The sequence below is a fragment of the Gorilla gorilla genome, chromosome 15 (genome assembly GCF_029281585.2).
Source record: "Gorilla gorilla gorilla isolate KB3781 chromosome 15, NHGRI_mGorGor1-v2.1_pri, whole genome shotgun sequence".
NCBI lineage: Eukaryota > Metazoa > Chordata > Mammalia > Primates > Hominidae > Gorilla > Gorilla gorilla.
In genome coordinates this window covers 88,593,140-88,611,813 of record NC_073239.2, presented here as the reverse complement: position 1 = coordinate 88,611,813, position 18,674 = coordinate 88,593,140, and the positions used below count along the sequence as shown (strand labels likewise).

The following is an 18,674-nucleotide window of genomic DNA, read 5'->3' as shown; positions in this document are numbered from 1 at the left end:
GCTGCTGGTTATTACTGTGCTTAAAATTAGCAAAATTATGAGTAAATGGAAGTTAACAAACACTTCAAGATATCAAATGTTCAGTTCTACTTAAACGTGCTCCTACCAAGGGTAAGGAGGAGGGGAGATAATTCTGTGTGTAACTCACAACCCTTCTGCCCTTTTATCTCTGGGGCCCGAATTTCCATGTGGGGATAAAAGAAGTCACCCTTCCTCATCCCCCAAACACATTTCAGTGGAAGTCACCAAGCAAGGCAGGGCTGAGGGATCAGCCCAATGAGGACTGCCTGGTTAGGGGGTGAAATCACTGCAGCTGCTATCTTATTCAGGAAAACAAGAAAAAGTGAAGGGAAGGGGCTCAGAGAGGGCCGCCTGTCCCTGCCTTTCCATTGTGGACTCACATAGGGCCTCTAGTCCCAGGACTCCTTGTCTGGACAATGACCACGTGTGGGACACAGATTTCTGGGCTGTTCTTTCGGAATGTAGGCTTCTACTACTCAGGGCCTACACTGATATGACACATGCAGAGAAGACTTCACAAAGGGGTTACCTTTACACTGCAAAGGCAAATTAAAAGTACAGGGAAATAAGAGAGCAATCAAAGTAAGGCAGGAATAATGGAATTCAGGGAAGACTGACCCCGATGTAGGGAGAGAAGAAGAGAAAAAGGTTAGGGGCAGGTCACTACCAGAAGGCTTGTTCTGGAGTCTGATGACAAAAAGTGGTCATTTCATGTGCCAACCTTGGTTCATCGGAGGTGACTTCCTGGCGCAAAGACAACCCAGATTTTAGCTGCAGGTGGATGGAGCAGCTTTATTTAAGGAGATTTAAGGAGCAGGGGAAGCTGGCATGATCCTCGGGGCGAGCAGGGTGGGTGGGACTGCGCTGCTGAACAGTGAGTAGGACAGAGACATGGAGGAACATTCATGAGCGTGGGCTGAGAGCTCAAAAATAAGGGAGCAAAAGCAAGAGATATAAAGAAATTACTGTTCCAGAGAAGCAGCAGAAGGAAAAGAAACATGGGTATGAATGGACACTGGAGATATAAAAGCTGCAGCAGAGTTCACCAAAGGAAAAAGGACAGAAGGGAGGAAGGGTGACAGCAGTGCATCCGGCAAATGATCAAGAACACTGGTTCCGTGACAGGCATCTGCTGTGCTGGGCCACAGCTATGAGGGGAGGTGTAGAGCCCTGGAATGGGGTGGGACAGAGACAGGGAAAAACCAAATTTAAATCCCGAGTGCCAGAACGTGGCCCTTAATAAAACCGGGATCTAGTTGGGTCACAAAGCAAACAAGGCATATGTGGACCAGGTGCAAGAACATGGAGGTACCCATTATCCACAAGCCTTTTCCTTACATAATGCTTGCCTGCTCACTGCAAGAAAAAATCAATGAGTCAACAAATGAATGGTTGACACCACAGGCAATTTCCCTACAGCCTGGGAAAGAATGACAGCAATGGCAAGTCTGGGTTCTTATGGTAGCTACAGGAAGCAGTGGATACCACTCTCTAAGAACTAACTAATCTAGTGCTAGCCAAATTTGCTCAATCATAACAGCAGCTGGCATGGTTGCTAAGAATACCAATTCCCAGACTATTCTTTTGGAGATTCAAACTCAGGAGGTCTTGGGTCCAGTGTGGGAATTTGTTATTTCTAGCAAGCAACCCAGGTGACTATGGTGGTCTGGGATTACAGGAGAGAGAGGGCAAATGAGGAAGGGGCGGATGAGCTGAGACCATCTGAGCATGGATACAGGACCCCTCTCTGAGCACATGAGTGGCAGCCACGTCTGGGGACACTGACCATCATCAACAGGGCCATCCAGGCTGCAGATGAAAGACCACTTACCATGCAGCGATTTCATTCCTAAGGTGTAAGAAGGCCTCCTCAACGGGAGCGACTTGGGGAGAGAAGGGTACGTGCTACTGAAGAGGACGTCGTTGGGCAGGGCTTGGTCCAGAAGTGACGCCCTGGAGGTGAAAAAGTGCTCCCTCTGGCTACTGTAAATGCTCTCGTCCGACAGTGTTCTGTGCAAGGCCCGCCGTGAGGTGGGGGTGCTGGGGAAAGGAGACTGAGGAGAGGAGAGTGCGTGGAACTGAAAAACAGGATCAAGACAAAAGAAAGTCAATTTTCTGGTTCAGATCCCTGAGACCAAGGTTGGGGGAGGGTGGGATAACCAAGTTACTGCTCCAGACACACCCCTAGCAAGGAAGCTTCAGGGCCCATTGTCTATTTCTACAACCTCAAGGAGCTAACCCAAGAATTCCTGGTCATTATTCCTTAGCCTGGCACGCTGCCTGCAGTCTATCAGCGCTCCCTACGTGATTCAGGTATGTGATTAAGTGGATCTGTCAAGATCGTGTGTGGTTAAAAACAAGACTTTAGGATCAGACAAATGTGGGTTTTATTTGAATCCTGTGTCTCTGACCAAATCATACAATCTCTCTGAGTCTAATTCCTCATTTGTACAACGGGAGCACAAAACCTCTCAGGATTACCACAGGGATTAAACAAAACGCTGGGCTGAGCACAATGGCAGGTGTCAGTGGCATGATGAAATGGTGTTATGGCCCCCGGGGGAAGAGAGAGCCACAGTGCCAAGAGGGTATCCTGACAAGCCTGTCAGATGATAACATGCTTGCTGGGCAACAAGGGTATTTGATCATCAAAATATTTTAACTCACATAGCAGGTAGCTCTTGATTAACTACTAACTTACACCAACTGAACCTATCGAGGTAGATATATTTCATGAGTTTTGGAGAAAATTCATTTTTTGAAGATGCATTTCTATTCATGAAATAAGAATAGGGTAGGCTGGGCGTGGTGGCTCATGCCTGTAATCCCAGCACTTTGGGAGGCCGAGGTGGGCAGATCACTTGAGGTCAGGAGTTTGAGACCAGCCTGGCCAACATGGTGAAACCCCGTCTCTACTAAAAATGCAAAAATTACCCAGCCGCGGTGGTGCATGCCTGTAATCCCAGCTACTCAGGACGCTGAGACAGGAGAATCGCTTGAACCTGGGAGGCAGAGGTTGCTGTGAGCCATGACTGCACCACTGCACTCCAGCCTGGGCAAGAGAGTGAGACTCTGTCTCAAAAAATAAAGAATAGGGAAGTCAGCTTTATAAATGACAAATAATTATATATTTAAATATACATGACAAATAGTTCCAGATGTATCTCTTTTGCCTTTGTGACCAAATTTGATTTTACTTGAGATTTTTTCTGCAAATAGCAAGCTTCTGAGTATCCCTTCACTGAGAACAGCAGATACCTTAAAAATAGCAACCTGAAACGCAACAGAGCATTTGACCCGTGAACAATAAAGTTATCCTTATTCATTTCCTCTTAGGCCACTGTCTGCCTCGATAGGGAAAGTGATGTGGAGAACAGGTGAAGATGTGAGGAGGGTGTCACTGCTGGTTGAAAGCCACCCTGGGACTTCCCATGACACTCTGAAGGGGCAGAGAGAGAATGATTTAGCAAATGCTCCATTTAGTGGGCTGATTACAGACCCAGAAATACAGTGGATACACAGGGCCTAGCATGCTTCCGTTCAACAAGCCAGGGGTGAATCAGGTCCAGGCTACCCTCAATGTGATATGCACAGCTGCTGCATAAATACCAAAAGATTATGAATCAAACACTTTGTGAATACACCCAAGATGTGACCAACTGGGTAAAAATTATTCTCACTTTAAAAAAATTCATGATGAATTAAATCCAAGGTACGTATGTACTTGTCTAGAAACTAAATTGCTGTGATAAATGCTTTGAGAGAGAGAACTTGGAATGAAAGTGATAATTTCCCTTCTCTTTTTGTGGAGAAGAGTGAGCATTAGAGCCATTATATGGCTTGCTAACTGTAATTTTCTTAAAAAATAAAACCAGATTAAAAAATAAAACCAAATAAAACATCTCCACCTGCAAGGTTCTAGGACTATCACATAAGGCTCCTGCCTGCCAGGTCAGATCTCAGATTTCTGTATGGAAAAACTGCTGCTAACTAGTTTTCAGCACCCCTGGTTTTAGTAAAGGGATTTCCTTTTCCAGTATCCCCAGCCTGATGGTTTTACAGGTGTGAAATCCTCCGCCAATTCTAGTTTCAGCCTCTTTGGGAAATGTTAATATGCTTCAAGGCCATGAACAGCTACCTTGAAGAGCTTCTTTAAGCAGGGTGCCCTATGAAAAGTTAAAACACCCTGCAGTGAAGGGAGGCAGGGCAGGAAGCAGAGGAAGCAACCTACCCTGAAGGTGTTCTGCTCATTAAAAGGTAGGAGAACCCAGCGTTGTCCAAGAATGTTGAGATGGCCCCTTGCCCCATCCTCTTTAACTCCAGTCTTAAAGGTGTGCAGAACTAACTGCTTCCCAAGAGCAGCCCCTGCCTGCCTTGCAGGTTGTACCTGGGATTGCCCAGGAGCGCTGCCTGGTGCTGCCAGCCCTTGGGAAAGAATCGCAGTGGAGTGAGATGGCACTGGAAGTGGGATCACACCTGGAAGGGATTTCAGAGGACATTCGAGAAGGAGGCTGGTTCTAACTTGTGCTCCAAGGAGGCCCTAAGGGTTCCTTATAGCACCACTGCTACGGAGAGGTTCAAGTGGGACCCAGGAGTCCAGACCATCCCATCCCTCCCATAAGAGAAACTCTACTGTCTGAATTCTATATAATGGGGTTCCATGTGTGATTTAAAAAAAAAAAAAGGCTTCCTGAGCTTTAAGACTGGTTGGGCACCACTGATCTCCTCTGGTCCTCTATCTCACAGTTGAGGAATGGGGCCTGGAGAGGTGGCATTTTGCTTCATGCCAGTCTCCTGTTCTCTCATTCTTTTCAGTGCCCCTGGCTATTAGTGACAATGTGTCACCTGCACTCACAAGAAACTCTTCCTAAATACTGGAGCCACACGAAGCCACCTCCTTTGGTATATACCTGAGAGCACTGGCACTACTGTCTGTTCACTTGTCAGACTATATGCCACCCTTGGGGAAAATAACGTTATCCTATCTCTGCTTGCCAGTGAGGTTTCTTAGAGTGCTGTAGCTCTGCCACTGTTCTTGAGGTCCTTGCTCTGCTGACAAATGAGCCTGGGAGTGACCCTGCCACTCAATATTAACAAAAACTCACAGGTAGCACTGGCTATCCAGGAAAATCAATGTGGCACATGAGTGGCTTTGGACTGTCACAGCCCAAAGCTGGCCATGACACCTAGTATCCTGAAGCCTGAGGCAGCGACTCAGAGCCTTGAGCCAGGAGTGGCCTGGAAGACCTCTCAAGGGCATGCCAGCCTTACTGACACAGCAGAGCCTCCATCATTCAGATGACGACTCTCAGAAGACAAAGGGAGCTACTAAGCTGAACTCATCTGAAACTAAACCTGCTCAAATAAGACGAAACTGGAGAGAGAAAACCTGGGCCTCTTCCCAGTTCCTGCTTACAGCCTTCTCACTGTGATGGTTTAGCCAGCAGAAGCACTTTCTTCGCAGAGTCTCACAGTAATACAGTCACAACATAAAGAAAGCACACTCCTGTTTCAAATAGGAATGCTAAAGTAATTCATTTTGGAAATAAAAGCCAAGACCTGGAATAAGGACAAAATCAGACATTTGCCTTCAATTATTTCTACTGCATAAGTAAATCAAAAGAATGAAGGCTCTGAGCTTGCCCCTTGCCAAAAATGTTAAACTAGGAGTTGGAAGAAAAACTCCTTTCAGGGCAGGTTTTATTTCCCTTTAACCTCAAAGGAAAAATCTGAAATAATTTTTATTTTGAAACTGGTACTTGAACATTTTAATATACCTCTTTGGGTTTTGATGGATAAAGAGAGAAGTTTCAAGCACTGTCTTTCGCAAGGTTGCTAAGGAAACCACTTGTGCCCTGAATGATGAGTCAGAACTGTTAAGTGCTGGCTTATGAGACGGAAATTACAGAAATCAAGAATGGCTACATCTGTACAATGATTTATTAACATAAATCATGTTAACAAATCATTTATTTCTCGACAAAACTCTAAAGTGGTCCTTGGGGGTACATTCAGTTCCTATGAATGTTGATTTTTTAGGTTTAGGGGGTTTATCTGGCCTATCTGGGGAGATGCATGCACACGCGCACACACGCTAGCATGGTGCTAGGGAAGCCTGAGGGCAGCAGCCCCACACAGCTGCTCCACCCTCCATGCCTCTTGCACTCTGATCACAGTCTGAAGCTGGTGTGTGGTTTAGGAAATATTCTAGCTTCCATTTCAGTCAATTCAATTCTCAAGGTTCTTCTTAAAGCTTTCTAGTCTCTTCAAATAGACTACAAATCATCCACCTAAGAACCTAGAGAACAGAAGACTTCAAAGTTTGCAGCCATGACCTTTCTGGGGGTGCACTCCCTTCTCCTAGGAGACCCAGAAGACCTCAGACAGAAATACCTATACTCAGAGTGACGTAACTTCAGGCCCAGCTCAATAAACACCCATTCCAATCCCCGGGGGCGTGAGACTCCACACTTTATAGAACAAGAAAGGAGAGAGCCTTAAGTGAGTTTCCAAAGGTCTTACAAGCTGAGGCGAGTACACAAACCTTTCCATGTGGTCACATAAAGGTCTGGACAACACAAAAACGTACACACTGGACAGGTATTCAGGACTTGGTGCAGAGAGACTGGGTTTTAGAGAAGACATTTACAGTCTGGAATTCTGAGCATAAAATAGAAGGCTTTATGAAGTCAAGAGAGTTTGGAAAGTTCTGAAGGTGTGTGGGTAGACTTAGATTGCTGGATTGAAGCAGCAGCTGTACATTTACTTTTGGGGGTGTGGGAATGAGAGCGACTGTCTATCAGGCAGTTTCTCTGAGTGAAGAGAATACCATATATGGCCAGTAGGTTTGCTAGACAGGGTCAGGAGCAAATGGGGCCATTTCTGAGAAGACGAGGACCCTCTGGACAGAAGACAGTAAAAGCCTTATGGAAAATGTTCTAGCTTTCCATAGGAGCCACAGGTGTCTCTGCACAGTTTCCAAGAAGTCATATCACCTAAGTGATGTTCAGGGAATCATGCACTCTGAGCAGGACACAGCAGAAGAATAAACAGCTGTAGGGGTAGGACCAGGTTAATAGAAACCATGACTAATGAGATGTGGCTGCAGGGACAGAGCACTGTCAAACACTGTGGACCAGTTATCAGGGAAATGGGATGATAGCAGGAAGTGACACTTAGTGAAGAGCAACCAGTAACCAACACTTTCTGGAAAGTGTGACTATGGTTAATAGCCCCATCATGTCTGGCTTGTTTCTAATTGCCATCTACCCTGAGCTCTATCTTGTACCTTAAAACTCTTCTGTGATTCAGGAGTTGGGCTTTCAAGATCAATTAGTTTCTTTAGATCTTCTTCAATGGTGGACTTGGAGGTTGGCTTAGGAGATGCCCGGAGGTCTCTGGTTGAGGCACGCAGCCTGGTGTGGGCTATTTCATTGCCATCGCTCTGATGACGCCTGGAAAAAAAAGGGAAGAGATGATAGATACCAACTCAACAAGGCTGGCTCAAGGGCACGATGGGCTCTAAAGGATGTAAGTCAATATAAGTCAATAGAGAAATATTATGTGGAGAAACAGATAATTACTTCTGTTTATATGAGAATCTACTCATATAAACGCTTACTGAAGAAACAAAACCAATTTGAAACACAAAATAAAATCTGATGAATAAGTCACTCTTTTAAATAAAGCTATTAGTTTTACTAAGCCAAAATTAGCAACAGATTTACTAAACGACCACAGGGTATACATCCAAAATGCAACCTTTGCACAAACGAAAACAAAATAATTGAATGAATCATTTAATTTTTTGCTGTACTACCTTGTCAAAAGTCCTTTATTTTCAGGGGTACTCACTCACTTTGTAATATTCCCTCTGGTGCCTACTGGCCTAGTTAAGAATTACACAGGAAGGCTGTGATTAATATAATCAAAGGGACTAGTATGGTCTTAGCACTAGAGGGGCAATTATTCTGAAGTGTATCCTTCAAACACACTCTTTTCAAGATCTAAGGTTCTCAAATCCTAACATTTTGCAATACATCTTATTTAAGGAATGAGGCAGAGAAATAATTTAAGAAAATATTACTTAGGAAAAAAAATAATAATCCCACCAACAGACCAACTCCTGCCAACCCCCTAGCCTGGCCTCTTTTGTTGTAAGAGATCACGCCAAGCTTTTCTATTCTCTGTCCTGTTAAAAGCAAGCCACCAGCAAGGGAAGGAAAGTAACTCTTACTTTCTCGTGTCCATAAATCCCACGGAGTTTATGGTTCCTTCGGGTTTTTTCCATCCAATCAGGTACTTGCTAGTAGCGCCCTGGCGAGGGTAAAAACTCCTAGGACCAGAGGAGGAGGAGGAAGAGGAGGAGAAGGATGGTGCGAGCTGTGAGGGGGCAGCTGGATGAAGCTCTTCTTTAGGTGAACTCCGGGCACTGGTGAAAACCACTGGGCTGGCAGAGTGTCGGGAGCTCATGGTACTGAGGAGAAGCAGGGCAAAGACATGTGTATCTCAGGATCATTATGTCAGCTATAAAAGTGCTGTCCGCAGTACGGGTGATGGCTGGGTTGAACAACAGTGAATTTTTCATGAACTATTAACAGCGATGCCTGGCTGGCCTTCCTGGCTTTCTCATCATAATTTAAATGTCTGCTCTCAAAGTGACAGATGACCACTAGGGCTTAGTCTGCACTTTAAAAAGTAAAAATACTTAAGACTGTCAGGGACACTTTCAACTTTTTTCACTTTTTTCACATTGGCACCACTGCTGTTTGTCAAGGAAGTCTGGCAGTGGCAAGAGACAGAAGAAAGAGAAGTAAAAGGTCTACCGTCTCCATGCCTCTGTCTTGCTTTCCTCACAACTAGGGATTGTGGTGATGCTCTCTAGGACCAAGCTGAGGAGGGGAGAGGAGACTCAAGCAGGGCTATGGCTCTTCAGACTCACATCCAAGGCCAAGGGGCACAGTCAGTGCTCCTTCCCCATGGCAGCTGGCATTCCTATTGGCTCTGGAAGCTGCTGGTCGATGTATTTCAAACATCGGTTAAAGATTACAAAACTAGGGCAACATTGGTTAAAGATTACAAAACTAGGGCTGGGCGGGGTGGCTTACGCCTGTAATCCCAGCACTTTGGGAGGCTGAGGCTGGTGGATCATCTGAGGTCACAAGTTCGAGACCAGCCTGACCAACATGGCGAAACCCTGTCTCTACTAAAAATACAAAAATTAGCTGGGCATGGTGGTGTGTGCCTGTAATCTCAACTACTTGGGAGGCTGAGGCAGGAGAATCGCTTGAACCCGGGAGGCAGAAGTTGTGGTGAGCCAAGATCGCGCCACTGCACTCCAGCCTAGGTGACAGAGTGAGACTCCATCTCAGAAATAAAAAAGATTATACAACTAAAGTCTGCATGACTAAAGAGTCCAAAACTCAGGGGTTTCAAGAGTTCCAGAGCAGAAAAAGGCAAGATTTTCAAAATAAGGGATGAGAGTTTTAGTTGACTAAAACTCATGTTAAAAGTGGAAGGCCTTTAACTATAGGATTTTCATACTTCCTGCCCAGTGGTCTCACAGGACCACACTATTTGAGCCTTTCTGAGTTCTCCAGCATGGGGTGAGACCAAAGATGGCTGACTCTTGCTACAACAGACTTTCAGTTATTTTTACTTGAGGTTTAATTAACAGTATGTGGTCCCAAAGCGTTCCTCGATGGCACTTTCATTTGTCAAAAACGAATGGTCCTGACCTAAATAAAGTACGGACTCTAGTTAATAATACTGTATCAATATTGACTTGGGGAGGAAGATAACTGAATAGAACCCTCTAACAACTGTCCCTCCACAGGAACACCAAATTGAACAACTATCCACACAAAAAAGCACCTTCATAAGAATCCAAAATCAGGTGAGTGATCACAATACCTGCTTGTCACATCATATCAAGGGGAAAGAGCCACTGAAGAGGGTGGGAAAGATGGTCCTGCATCACCTATGCTCCCTCCCCCACTCCTGGCACAGCAGCTTGGAGAGAGAATCTGTGCACGTCAGAGAGGGAGAGGGTGTGGGACTTTGCATTGGAACTCACTGCTGGCCTGTCACAGCAGAGCACAACACTGAGCAGAATTCTGCTGGCACCCACGGACAGAGCATTTAGACCAGCTCTGGGCCAGAGGGGAATTCTCAGCCAGAGTGGGAGGAAGCTGAGTCCCAGCTGGTTCTGCCACCAGCTGACCAAGGTGGCCTGGGGCCCTGAATACATATGAGTGGCAGTCAGGCCACAGGGACTGCAGTCCTTGAACAAGCCCCAGAGCTGCACTGGTCTAGGAAGAAGTGGACTTGGGGTGCACATGACCCCATGTGACACCAGCCATGGTGGCCAAGGGAATGCCTACACCACCAGTCCTCCAACTCCAGGCAGGGAAGCTTGGGGAGAGGCTCCTTCCACTTGGGGAAAGGAAAGGAAAGAGTACAGAGGGCTTTGTCTTACAACCTGAGTAGCAGCTCAGCCGCAGGAAAATAAAGCAGGTGGAATCCTGAAGCCCTCGATTCCAGAACTTTGCTCTTGAGTGGCGTTCCAGACCCACCCAGGGCCAGAAGAGAGTCTGCTGCCCTGAAGCGAAAGGCCCAGACCCAGCAGGATTCACCACCTGCTGACTAACCAGCCCCTGGGCCTTGAGTAATCATGGTGGTAGCCAGGCAGCAGTCACCACGGGCCTTGGGTGGGACCCTGTACCGTGCTATCTTCAGGTCTGACCCTGTGCAGTGCCAGCTGTGGTGGCCATGGGAGTGCTTGAATCACCTTCCCCAACTCTAGGCAACCCAGCACAGAGAGAGACTCCTTCTGAGAGGGAAAAGAGAGAGAGAGACATTGCCTAGCAACCCAGAGAATTCTCCCTTATCTTGTCCAAGCCCATCAAAGCAGTGCCTCTTGGAGTTGGTGAGTCAAAGCGTTGCTGGACTTAGGGCGCCCCCTAGTGCTGATACATCTACAGTGACCACAAGCTAAGATCACAACAGTCCCATTTGAATACATGAAAAGCCTTTTCCAAAGGATGGGTACAAACAAGCCCAGGCTGCCAAGATTGGAATAAATACCTAACTCTTCAATGCTCAGACACTGATGAATGTACACAGGCATCAAGAACATCCAGGAAGACATAACCTCATCAAATGAACCAAATAAGGCATCAGTGATCAATCCCAAAGTGACACAGAATTCAGACAGAGAATTCAAAATACCTGTCCTCGAGCAAGTTCAATAAACTTCAAGATATCACAGAGAAGGAATTCTGAATTCTATCAAAAATTTAACAAAGAGATCAAAGAGATTGAAATAGTAATTTAAAAATCAAGCAGAATTTCTGGAGTTGAAAAATTCAACTGACAAACTGAAAAATGTATCAGTTTCTCAACAGCGGAATTGATCAAGCAGAAGGAACAACTAGTGAGCTCAAGACAGGCTACATGAAAATACACAGTCACAGTAGAAAAAAGAAAAAAGAATAAGAATGAAACATGCCTACAAGAGCTAGAAAATAGCCTCAAAAGGGTAAATTTGTTTTTCTTTTTTTTTTTTAGACAGTCTCCACCCAGGTTGGAGTGCAGTGGCACTATCTTGGCTCACTGCAACCTCCGCTCCCAGGTTTTCTACTTCAGCCTCCTAAGTAGCTGTGATTACAGGCACCCGCCACCATGCCCAGCTAATTTTTATATTTTTAGTAGAGACAGAGTTTCACGATGTTGGCCAGGATGGTCTCAAACTCCTGACCTCAAGTGATCTGCCAGCCTTGGCCTCCCAAAGTGCTAGGATTACAGGCATGAGCCACCATGCCCGTCCTGTCAAAAGGGTAAATCTAAGAATTATTGGCCCTAAAGAGGATGTACCGAGAGAAGGAGATCAGGGCACAAAGTTTATTCAAAAGAATAATGAACATTTCCAAACCTGGAGAAAGATATAAATATCCAGGTACAAGAAGGTCACAGAACTCCAAAAATATCCCACCCAAATAAGACTACTTCAAGGCATATATTAATCAAACTCTCAAAGGTCAAGGATAAAGAAAGGATATCTGAAAGTAGCAAGAAAAAAGAAGCAAATAAAATAAAAGGGAGCTCCAATACATCTGGCAGCAAACTTCTTGGTGGAAACCTTACAGGCCCACAGAGTGTGGGATAACATATTTAAAGTGCTGAAGGAATATTGATTCTCAAACTATAATAAATGTACTACACTAATGTAAGATGATGCCAACAGGGGAAACTTGGTGAGGGGTTTATGGGAACTCTATCTTTGCAACTTTTCTGTAAATTTGAAGCTATTTTGATATTAAAAAGTCCCACAATAGGCCAGGTGCAGTGTCTCATGTCTGTAATCCCAGCACTTTGGGGGCCGAGGCAGGCAGATCACCTGAGGTCAGGAATTTGAGACCAGCCTGGCCAACATGATGAAACCCTATCTCTACTAAAAACACAAAAATAGCTGGGTGTGGTGGTGCACACCTGTAGTCCCAGCTACTTGGGAGGCTAAGCCCAGAGAACTGTTTGAACCCGGGAGGCGGAAGTTGCAGTGAGCCTAGGTCAATAAACACTGGTGCTCAACATCATCGGTTACTAGGAAAATGTAAATTAAAACCACAATGAAGGACCATTACACACCTACCAGAATGGCTACATTAAAAAGACTTATAATATCAAGTGCCAGCAAGGATGTGAAGCACTAGAGCTCTCATACACTGCTGGTGGGAGTGCTACTTGTTAGGACCACTTTGGAAAACTAGTTCAGAGACCCTACTAAGTTGAACATATGTATATTCTTGACATGGATATTGCATTCCTAGAAACTCAAAAGAAACATATATGTATGTGTACAAAAGGACATGTACAGGAATTCTTAATATTGGCTGGGTGCAGTGGCTCACACCTGTAATGCCAGCATTTTGGGAGGCCAAGGCGGGCAGATTACTTGAGCTCAGGAGTTTGAGACCAGCCTGGGCAATATGGCAAAACCCTGTTTCCATAAAAAATAAAAAAATTAGCCAGGTGTGGTGGCATGTGCCTGTAGACCCAGCTACTTGGTGGGCTGAGGTGGGAGGACTGCTTGAGCTCAGGAAGTTGAGGCTGCAGTGAGCCAAGTTCACACCACTATACTCCAGCCTGGGTGACAAAATGAGACTCTATCTCAAAAAAATAAAAAGAAGAGGAAAAAAAAAAGCAAAGATTCTGAATATCCAAAATTGGAAACAATCCAAATGTTCATCAACAGTATAGTGGATAAATGAGCTGCTATATTCTCAAACTGTAACTATAACATAGCAATGGAGACAAGCTAATGTTACCTGAAACACATGGATAAATCTTAGCAACATAATGTTGACTTAAAGGCACAGGACACAAATTAATGCAGATAGTAATGATTCTATTTATATTATATAAAGTCCCAAAACAGACAAAATAAGGCTATTATTTTCTTAATTTTTGTTTTTGCTTTTGAGACAGGGTCTTGCTCCATTGCTCAGGCTAGAGTGCAGTGGTGCAATCATAGCTCACTATAGCCTCAGCCTCCTGGGCTTAAGCGATCCTTCCACCTTAGCCCCCCCTCCAAGTAGCCAGGACTACAAGTGCACACTGCCACACCTGGCTTTCACATGTATTCTTAAAAGGATAACTGGTTAAATAAGATCAACCCCGATTCTTGGTTTCATCTATGAACACAATGGGCTGACACTGGCTCCCAGGTGTGAAATGCCAGTGCACTTCTTTTCACTAGTGGTTATAATTGAGACAGCCCCATTTAATTGATTAGATTTAGGCACAAAGGTATGAGAGAAATAAATGAACAATTCACTGGTATGGCTTTCTTCTTTAATGCACACAACTCACAGCATGAAGTTGTGCACTTCAGTACACATGGCCTCTAATTCAGTGGGCCTGTGAGTGTCACCTGGGAGCTCTTCTAAAGCATACTTTCTTGTGTCCCAATCCTAGATATTTAATTTAGTAAAGGAGGAATGATGCCTGGAAGATTAGGTAAAATGTCCTCCAAGTGTTCCCACCAACTGAGGCCTACTGCTCACTCTCATCCAGTTGAATTACACACATTGTTATGACGGTCAAAATCCAGTTCCATATTGTCTAGGTGAAGAAGGTGAAGTCGCGGCAGCAGTGTTTCTCAAGCCACAGAACATGGCCACCTGTAGGTACTGATGTAACTGGGGAATCCTGGGCTTGTGTTAGATCTTCCAGAGCCCCAGAAATCTGTATTTTAACACACTTCCAAAGTATTCTCATGTTTTTTTGGGTTGAAGAAATACTGCATTAGCCCCTCAACTCCTCCCACTCTAAAATGAGTCTGTCTCTGGGCACAGCTGTGGGTGGGCTCCTTGCAGCTGACCAACCCACTGGCCTGAGACTGCGTCAAGGGATGTGCACCCATACACTTCACCTAAGAATCTCTGAAGTAGATTAAATTACAATACAACTACCATGAAGCTATCAGCTTCACACTTTTTAAGGGGAGCTGTGTGGCTGGGCTCTTTCATTATCCTGGAAATTTCATGTTAATTTAATAGGCTGCAATTTCATTTTACTCACAGAGAGTTAAATCTTGTCATAGGAATTACGTAAGAAGGGAATGAACCAATAATATCTAACAAAAGGAAAAGAGCATTAGATGTAACAGGAAATAATAACTGCAATATGTTACTTTTCTCAATGTATAAGAAGTGAGTTTAACTGAGTATGGCCAAATTGGAATCACTAGAAATTTACTCAAGGTGTCTCTAAATTCTACATGAAGAAACTACTAACTTTAATTTTTCTATAAGCTATAGGGCATTTCTCCTTTCCTAAAAAGGAAAAACCTTAGATTCTGTCTGGCCATGTCAGGATGCTAATTTTGAAAAGGAAGAGAGGATACACAAGTACATGATACCCCATATAAAAGAGGCCGGGCGCAGTGGCTCACACCTGTAATCCCAGCACTTTGGGAGGCCGAGGTGGGTGGATCACGAGGTCAGGAAATTGAGACCATCCTGGCCAACAAGGTAAAACCCCGTCTCTACTAAAATACAAGAAATTAGCCGGGCGTGATGGCATGCACCTGCAGTCCCAGCTACTAGGAAGGCTGAGGCAAGGGAATCACTTGAACCTGGGAGGCAGAGGTTGCAGTGAGCCAAGATCGTGCTACTGCACTCCAGCCTGGCAAGAGAGCCAGACTGTTTCAAAAAGAAGAAAAGAAAAGAAGAGAGGCAGTGAGGTCACCGAGGATCTGGGACAGCCTGAATCTGTCCAAACTTCTCATCTGGACCTGATGCTCAAATGAAACCATGGACCACGTGTATAGCAACCTGGTGATTTTACATTCCCAGCTGTGGCGAAGCTTTATAGGAGGGGATGCTAGATGACCAATCTGCAAAAAAGATGCTACTCTCAGCGGGTGCTACTTTAAGGAGGACCTACATCTATTTGCTGACTTTGCCAAGCGATGAGCCACACAGGATTGGGAAGCCTGAATGTCATCGATCAAGGCCCAGAGTGCTGAACCTATGATGCCTGGGGAGACCGCTGTGAATTCCTGCATCGTCACTGAGATCATCATATCCTGTGAAAAACATCTGCCAGCCACTGTCTGTGTTGTAGAAAGCTGCTGATGGGAAAACTTGGAGTCATCTACTATTTAGGCATGGCAAGGGGGTTTTAGACAAGCTTGGCCTGCTAAAGATGGTATTTTCAGGAAGCAGAGAGAAGCAATTAGTCACCTGTCAAATGGCTGTGGCAAAATCTGGGCAATGGCTGAATGCTGGTCTAATACCAAGGAGAGGAGAGCTGATCGGGTTTCTTGTGATTGCTTGTACAAATAACAAGCCTTTGGGTGACAGATAATGTGGAGGATAATGATTAAGGAGGACTCCTCCCACTGTGTTCAGCACTAGCCAATTCTGTACTCTATCCAATAGAGTACAGTATGGAACACAATTTAGAAGACACTAATTCCAAAGGACTGGGGGGAAAACAAACAAGTGAAGTAGGGATGATTAAGTTGACAAAGAAGATATCCAAGTGACTGCAGTAAAGAAAAACTGTCCATCTATAAAAGGCAGATATTTAACAGTATAAGGGCATATTAATACATACAGCATAGGGAAATGAGTGGCTAGCTATATGCAGCAGCAGAAGCCTCAGGGATCACCGTGGACCACAAGCTGAAAAGCCTGTAACGCTAAGCTATTTAATAAGGGGCTAACAAGATATCTATGAACATTATCATTTTATTGGGCATAGCTGAGAAGAGTGTCATGTTCAAGTTTTGCATCTAAAAAGGATAAAGAAAACAAAGCCAGACGCTTGAGAAGAGAAAATATGATTATAGGATGAAACACACAAAGTGTAGTTATAAGAGCTGTGGGAGATACCTGCTTGTTGAAAGAAAAGTCACTAGAAAATTGTTAAGGCAGGTGATGAAGAGCTTACAAAAGGAAATGACAAAAAACCTTTGGTCTTAAAATGACATTTACAATTTGCAATACATTTGATAATCTTTTTTATTCTCAACAAACATATAAAAACAGCCATTTAGTAGGTGGAACAGGACTTTGGTTTGGTGGTACTAGGCTATGCTAATGTGTATGACATGGCACATTACCAGCTGCAGGCTTTATCCATTAGCCACTGAGTTTCTGACCTGCTGTCTATTGTGTAGAATCTGAACAAGCTGACTGCTGAAATGCAGTTTGCTGGCCAGTGAACTGAAAGATGCAATAGTAAGCCATCTTCATTTGTCACCATGTGCTTGTATCTGTTTAATTTGTGCACCTTAAAATCCTATGGTGTATTCCATGGCCAATATGCCATCTCCTAGATTACAGATGAGGCACAAGCCAGGTGAAATGGTACAACTGGCCACAGGCCACATAGCTGATCAATGGTAGAACTGAGACTTGAACCAGGGTCTCAGGCTCCAAATCTATTCTCCCTGTGTTCCTCTCCCAACTTGCCTGGGGGTAGAGAGCTATACCAAATTTTCCTTCTTTCTTTTTTTGCAAATGACCACGTTATAGTCAATAATCTATATCCAATAACTAGGTTAAGGCAAACAGGGCCAACACATGTTCTCAGAATCTTAGATGTCAAAAATCTTCATGTTTAGAAAACACTCAGCTCATAAAAAGACATTTATTCTCTCTTAATTGTGTATTTGAGCTGTAGCTAGAGGAATGGAATTAAATATTGAAAAGGGAGAGGACTTATTATATACTGAAATTATTTAGAAAAGTTGTGTGGGCCAGGCTCAGTGGCTCATGCCGGTAACTCCTGCACTATGGGAGGCCAAGGTGAGAGGACTGCCTGAGCACAGGAGTATGAGACCAGCCTGGGCAACATGATGAGACCCTGTCTCTATAAAATATTAAAAATTAGCTTAGCATGGTGGTGCATGCCTGTAGTCTCAGATACTCAGGAGGCAAAGGTGGGAGGATCACTTGAGCCCAGAAGGTTGAGGCTATAGTGAGCTGCAGGGCCACCACTGAACTCTAGCCTGAGTGACAGAATGAGAGACCCTGTCTTTAAAAAAAAAAAAAAAAAAAGGGAGAAAAGCTGTGAAATCTCTTGAGATTATTTCCCTCCCCACCGCCCCAATAAAACAATTGTATGAATTCTCATCCTGGTAGAATGCTTTACATATGACGAAGAATGGGCTCTCTGCCCTTTCTGAATTCCTTTTGGCCTTATGATTTAATGACACTTGAAGAATTTGGGCTTGCTACATCAACTGAATGAATGGATTAGTTGCTTCATAGAACAAAGCAAAAAAATGTTTTGTTGGTGAGAGCTGCATCAGCATCTGTGGCTTGACAAAGGGCTCATTTTCTCAAGGTTCACTTGAAATTTCTTCCTCAGTGGTTCTATTTTTCAGTCTTTGAGGTTACTAAAAGTAACTGGTTCTGGATAAAATAACCACCCCCAAAAGCTGGAAGAGGTGTGGCAGATCACTTAGGCCAAATCACCTGGAGTTCTGCCATGTAACAGCAACATAGAGCATAATCGTGAATGTTCATTGTATGCGGTGATGCAAAGCAAAAATTGCCAATTAAAATGATCCATACCCACAACCTAGGCTAAGGCAAATAGAGTCAACCACATCTCTTAAGAGAAGTTCTGGTTTTGTTATTTTAGAGGGTGAACTTTCAAATTCTGAGTTAGTCCATAATATTTAGAAAAATAACATTCTCATCTTAAGGAAAAAATATAAAAGAGAGGCAATTAATTGTTAGTAACTAAAAAAAAAAAAATTTTTTTCCAGGCAGAAAAGATTTAGAGAAGGAAATGTTACAGATAAAGACAACTGAGTAACTTCTAAACAAAGATGGAAGGCATATTTCTCACAACCATAGGATGCCAATGAGGGTGCAGGGAACAGGGCATACACAGAGGCACACAGACAGCCCAGTGTGCCAGAGTAGCCTGAGGCAGTCCTAATGTTCAATGTAAACCACACATAAGAAGCCTTTCTTTTCCTCAGCTCTCAAGAAACATACAGCTTTTGTGGCATGAACAGTTAACTTATTAGATCAACCAGAAAAAGCACATTCATGAAATTGAGCTGTGTTGACAACTGTGGGCAGGCATTTTTCTTGGTCTTTAACCAGTTCTTCCAGTGATAATGTCAG

The 18,674-nt window shown here is 44.2% G+C and overlaps 1 protein-coding gene across 37 annotated transcripts in view; it reads right to left on the bottom strand.

Annotated features, from left to right (window-relative positions):
- The window catches only part of SIPA1L1 (signal induced proliferation associated 1 like 1), a 415,163-nt gene that overhangs the window by 7,246 nt on the left and 389,243 nt on the right, over positions 1–18,674 (bottom strand). For all 37 annotated transcript variants that reach the window (XM_063697940.1, XM_055362226.2, XM_055362236.2 and 34 more), the window contains 3 exons: positions 8,258–8,497; positions 7,310–7,475; positions 1,853–2,099 (listed from right to left, as the gene is read on the bottom strand). In XM_063697940.1, the coding sequence (XP_063554010.1) occupies positions 1,853–2,099; positions 7,310–7,475; positions 8,258–8,497 (653 nt within the window). The remainder of the gene's footprint in view (positions 1–1,852; positions 2,100–7,309; positions 7,476–8,257; positions 8,498–18,674) is intronic.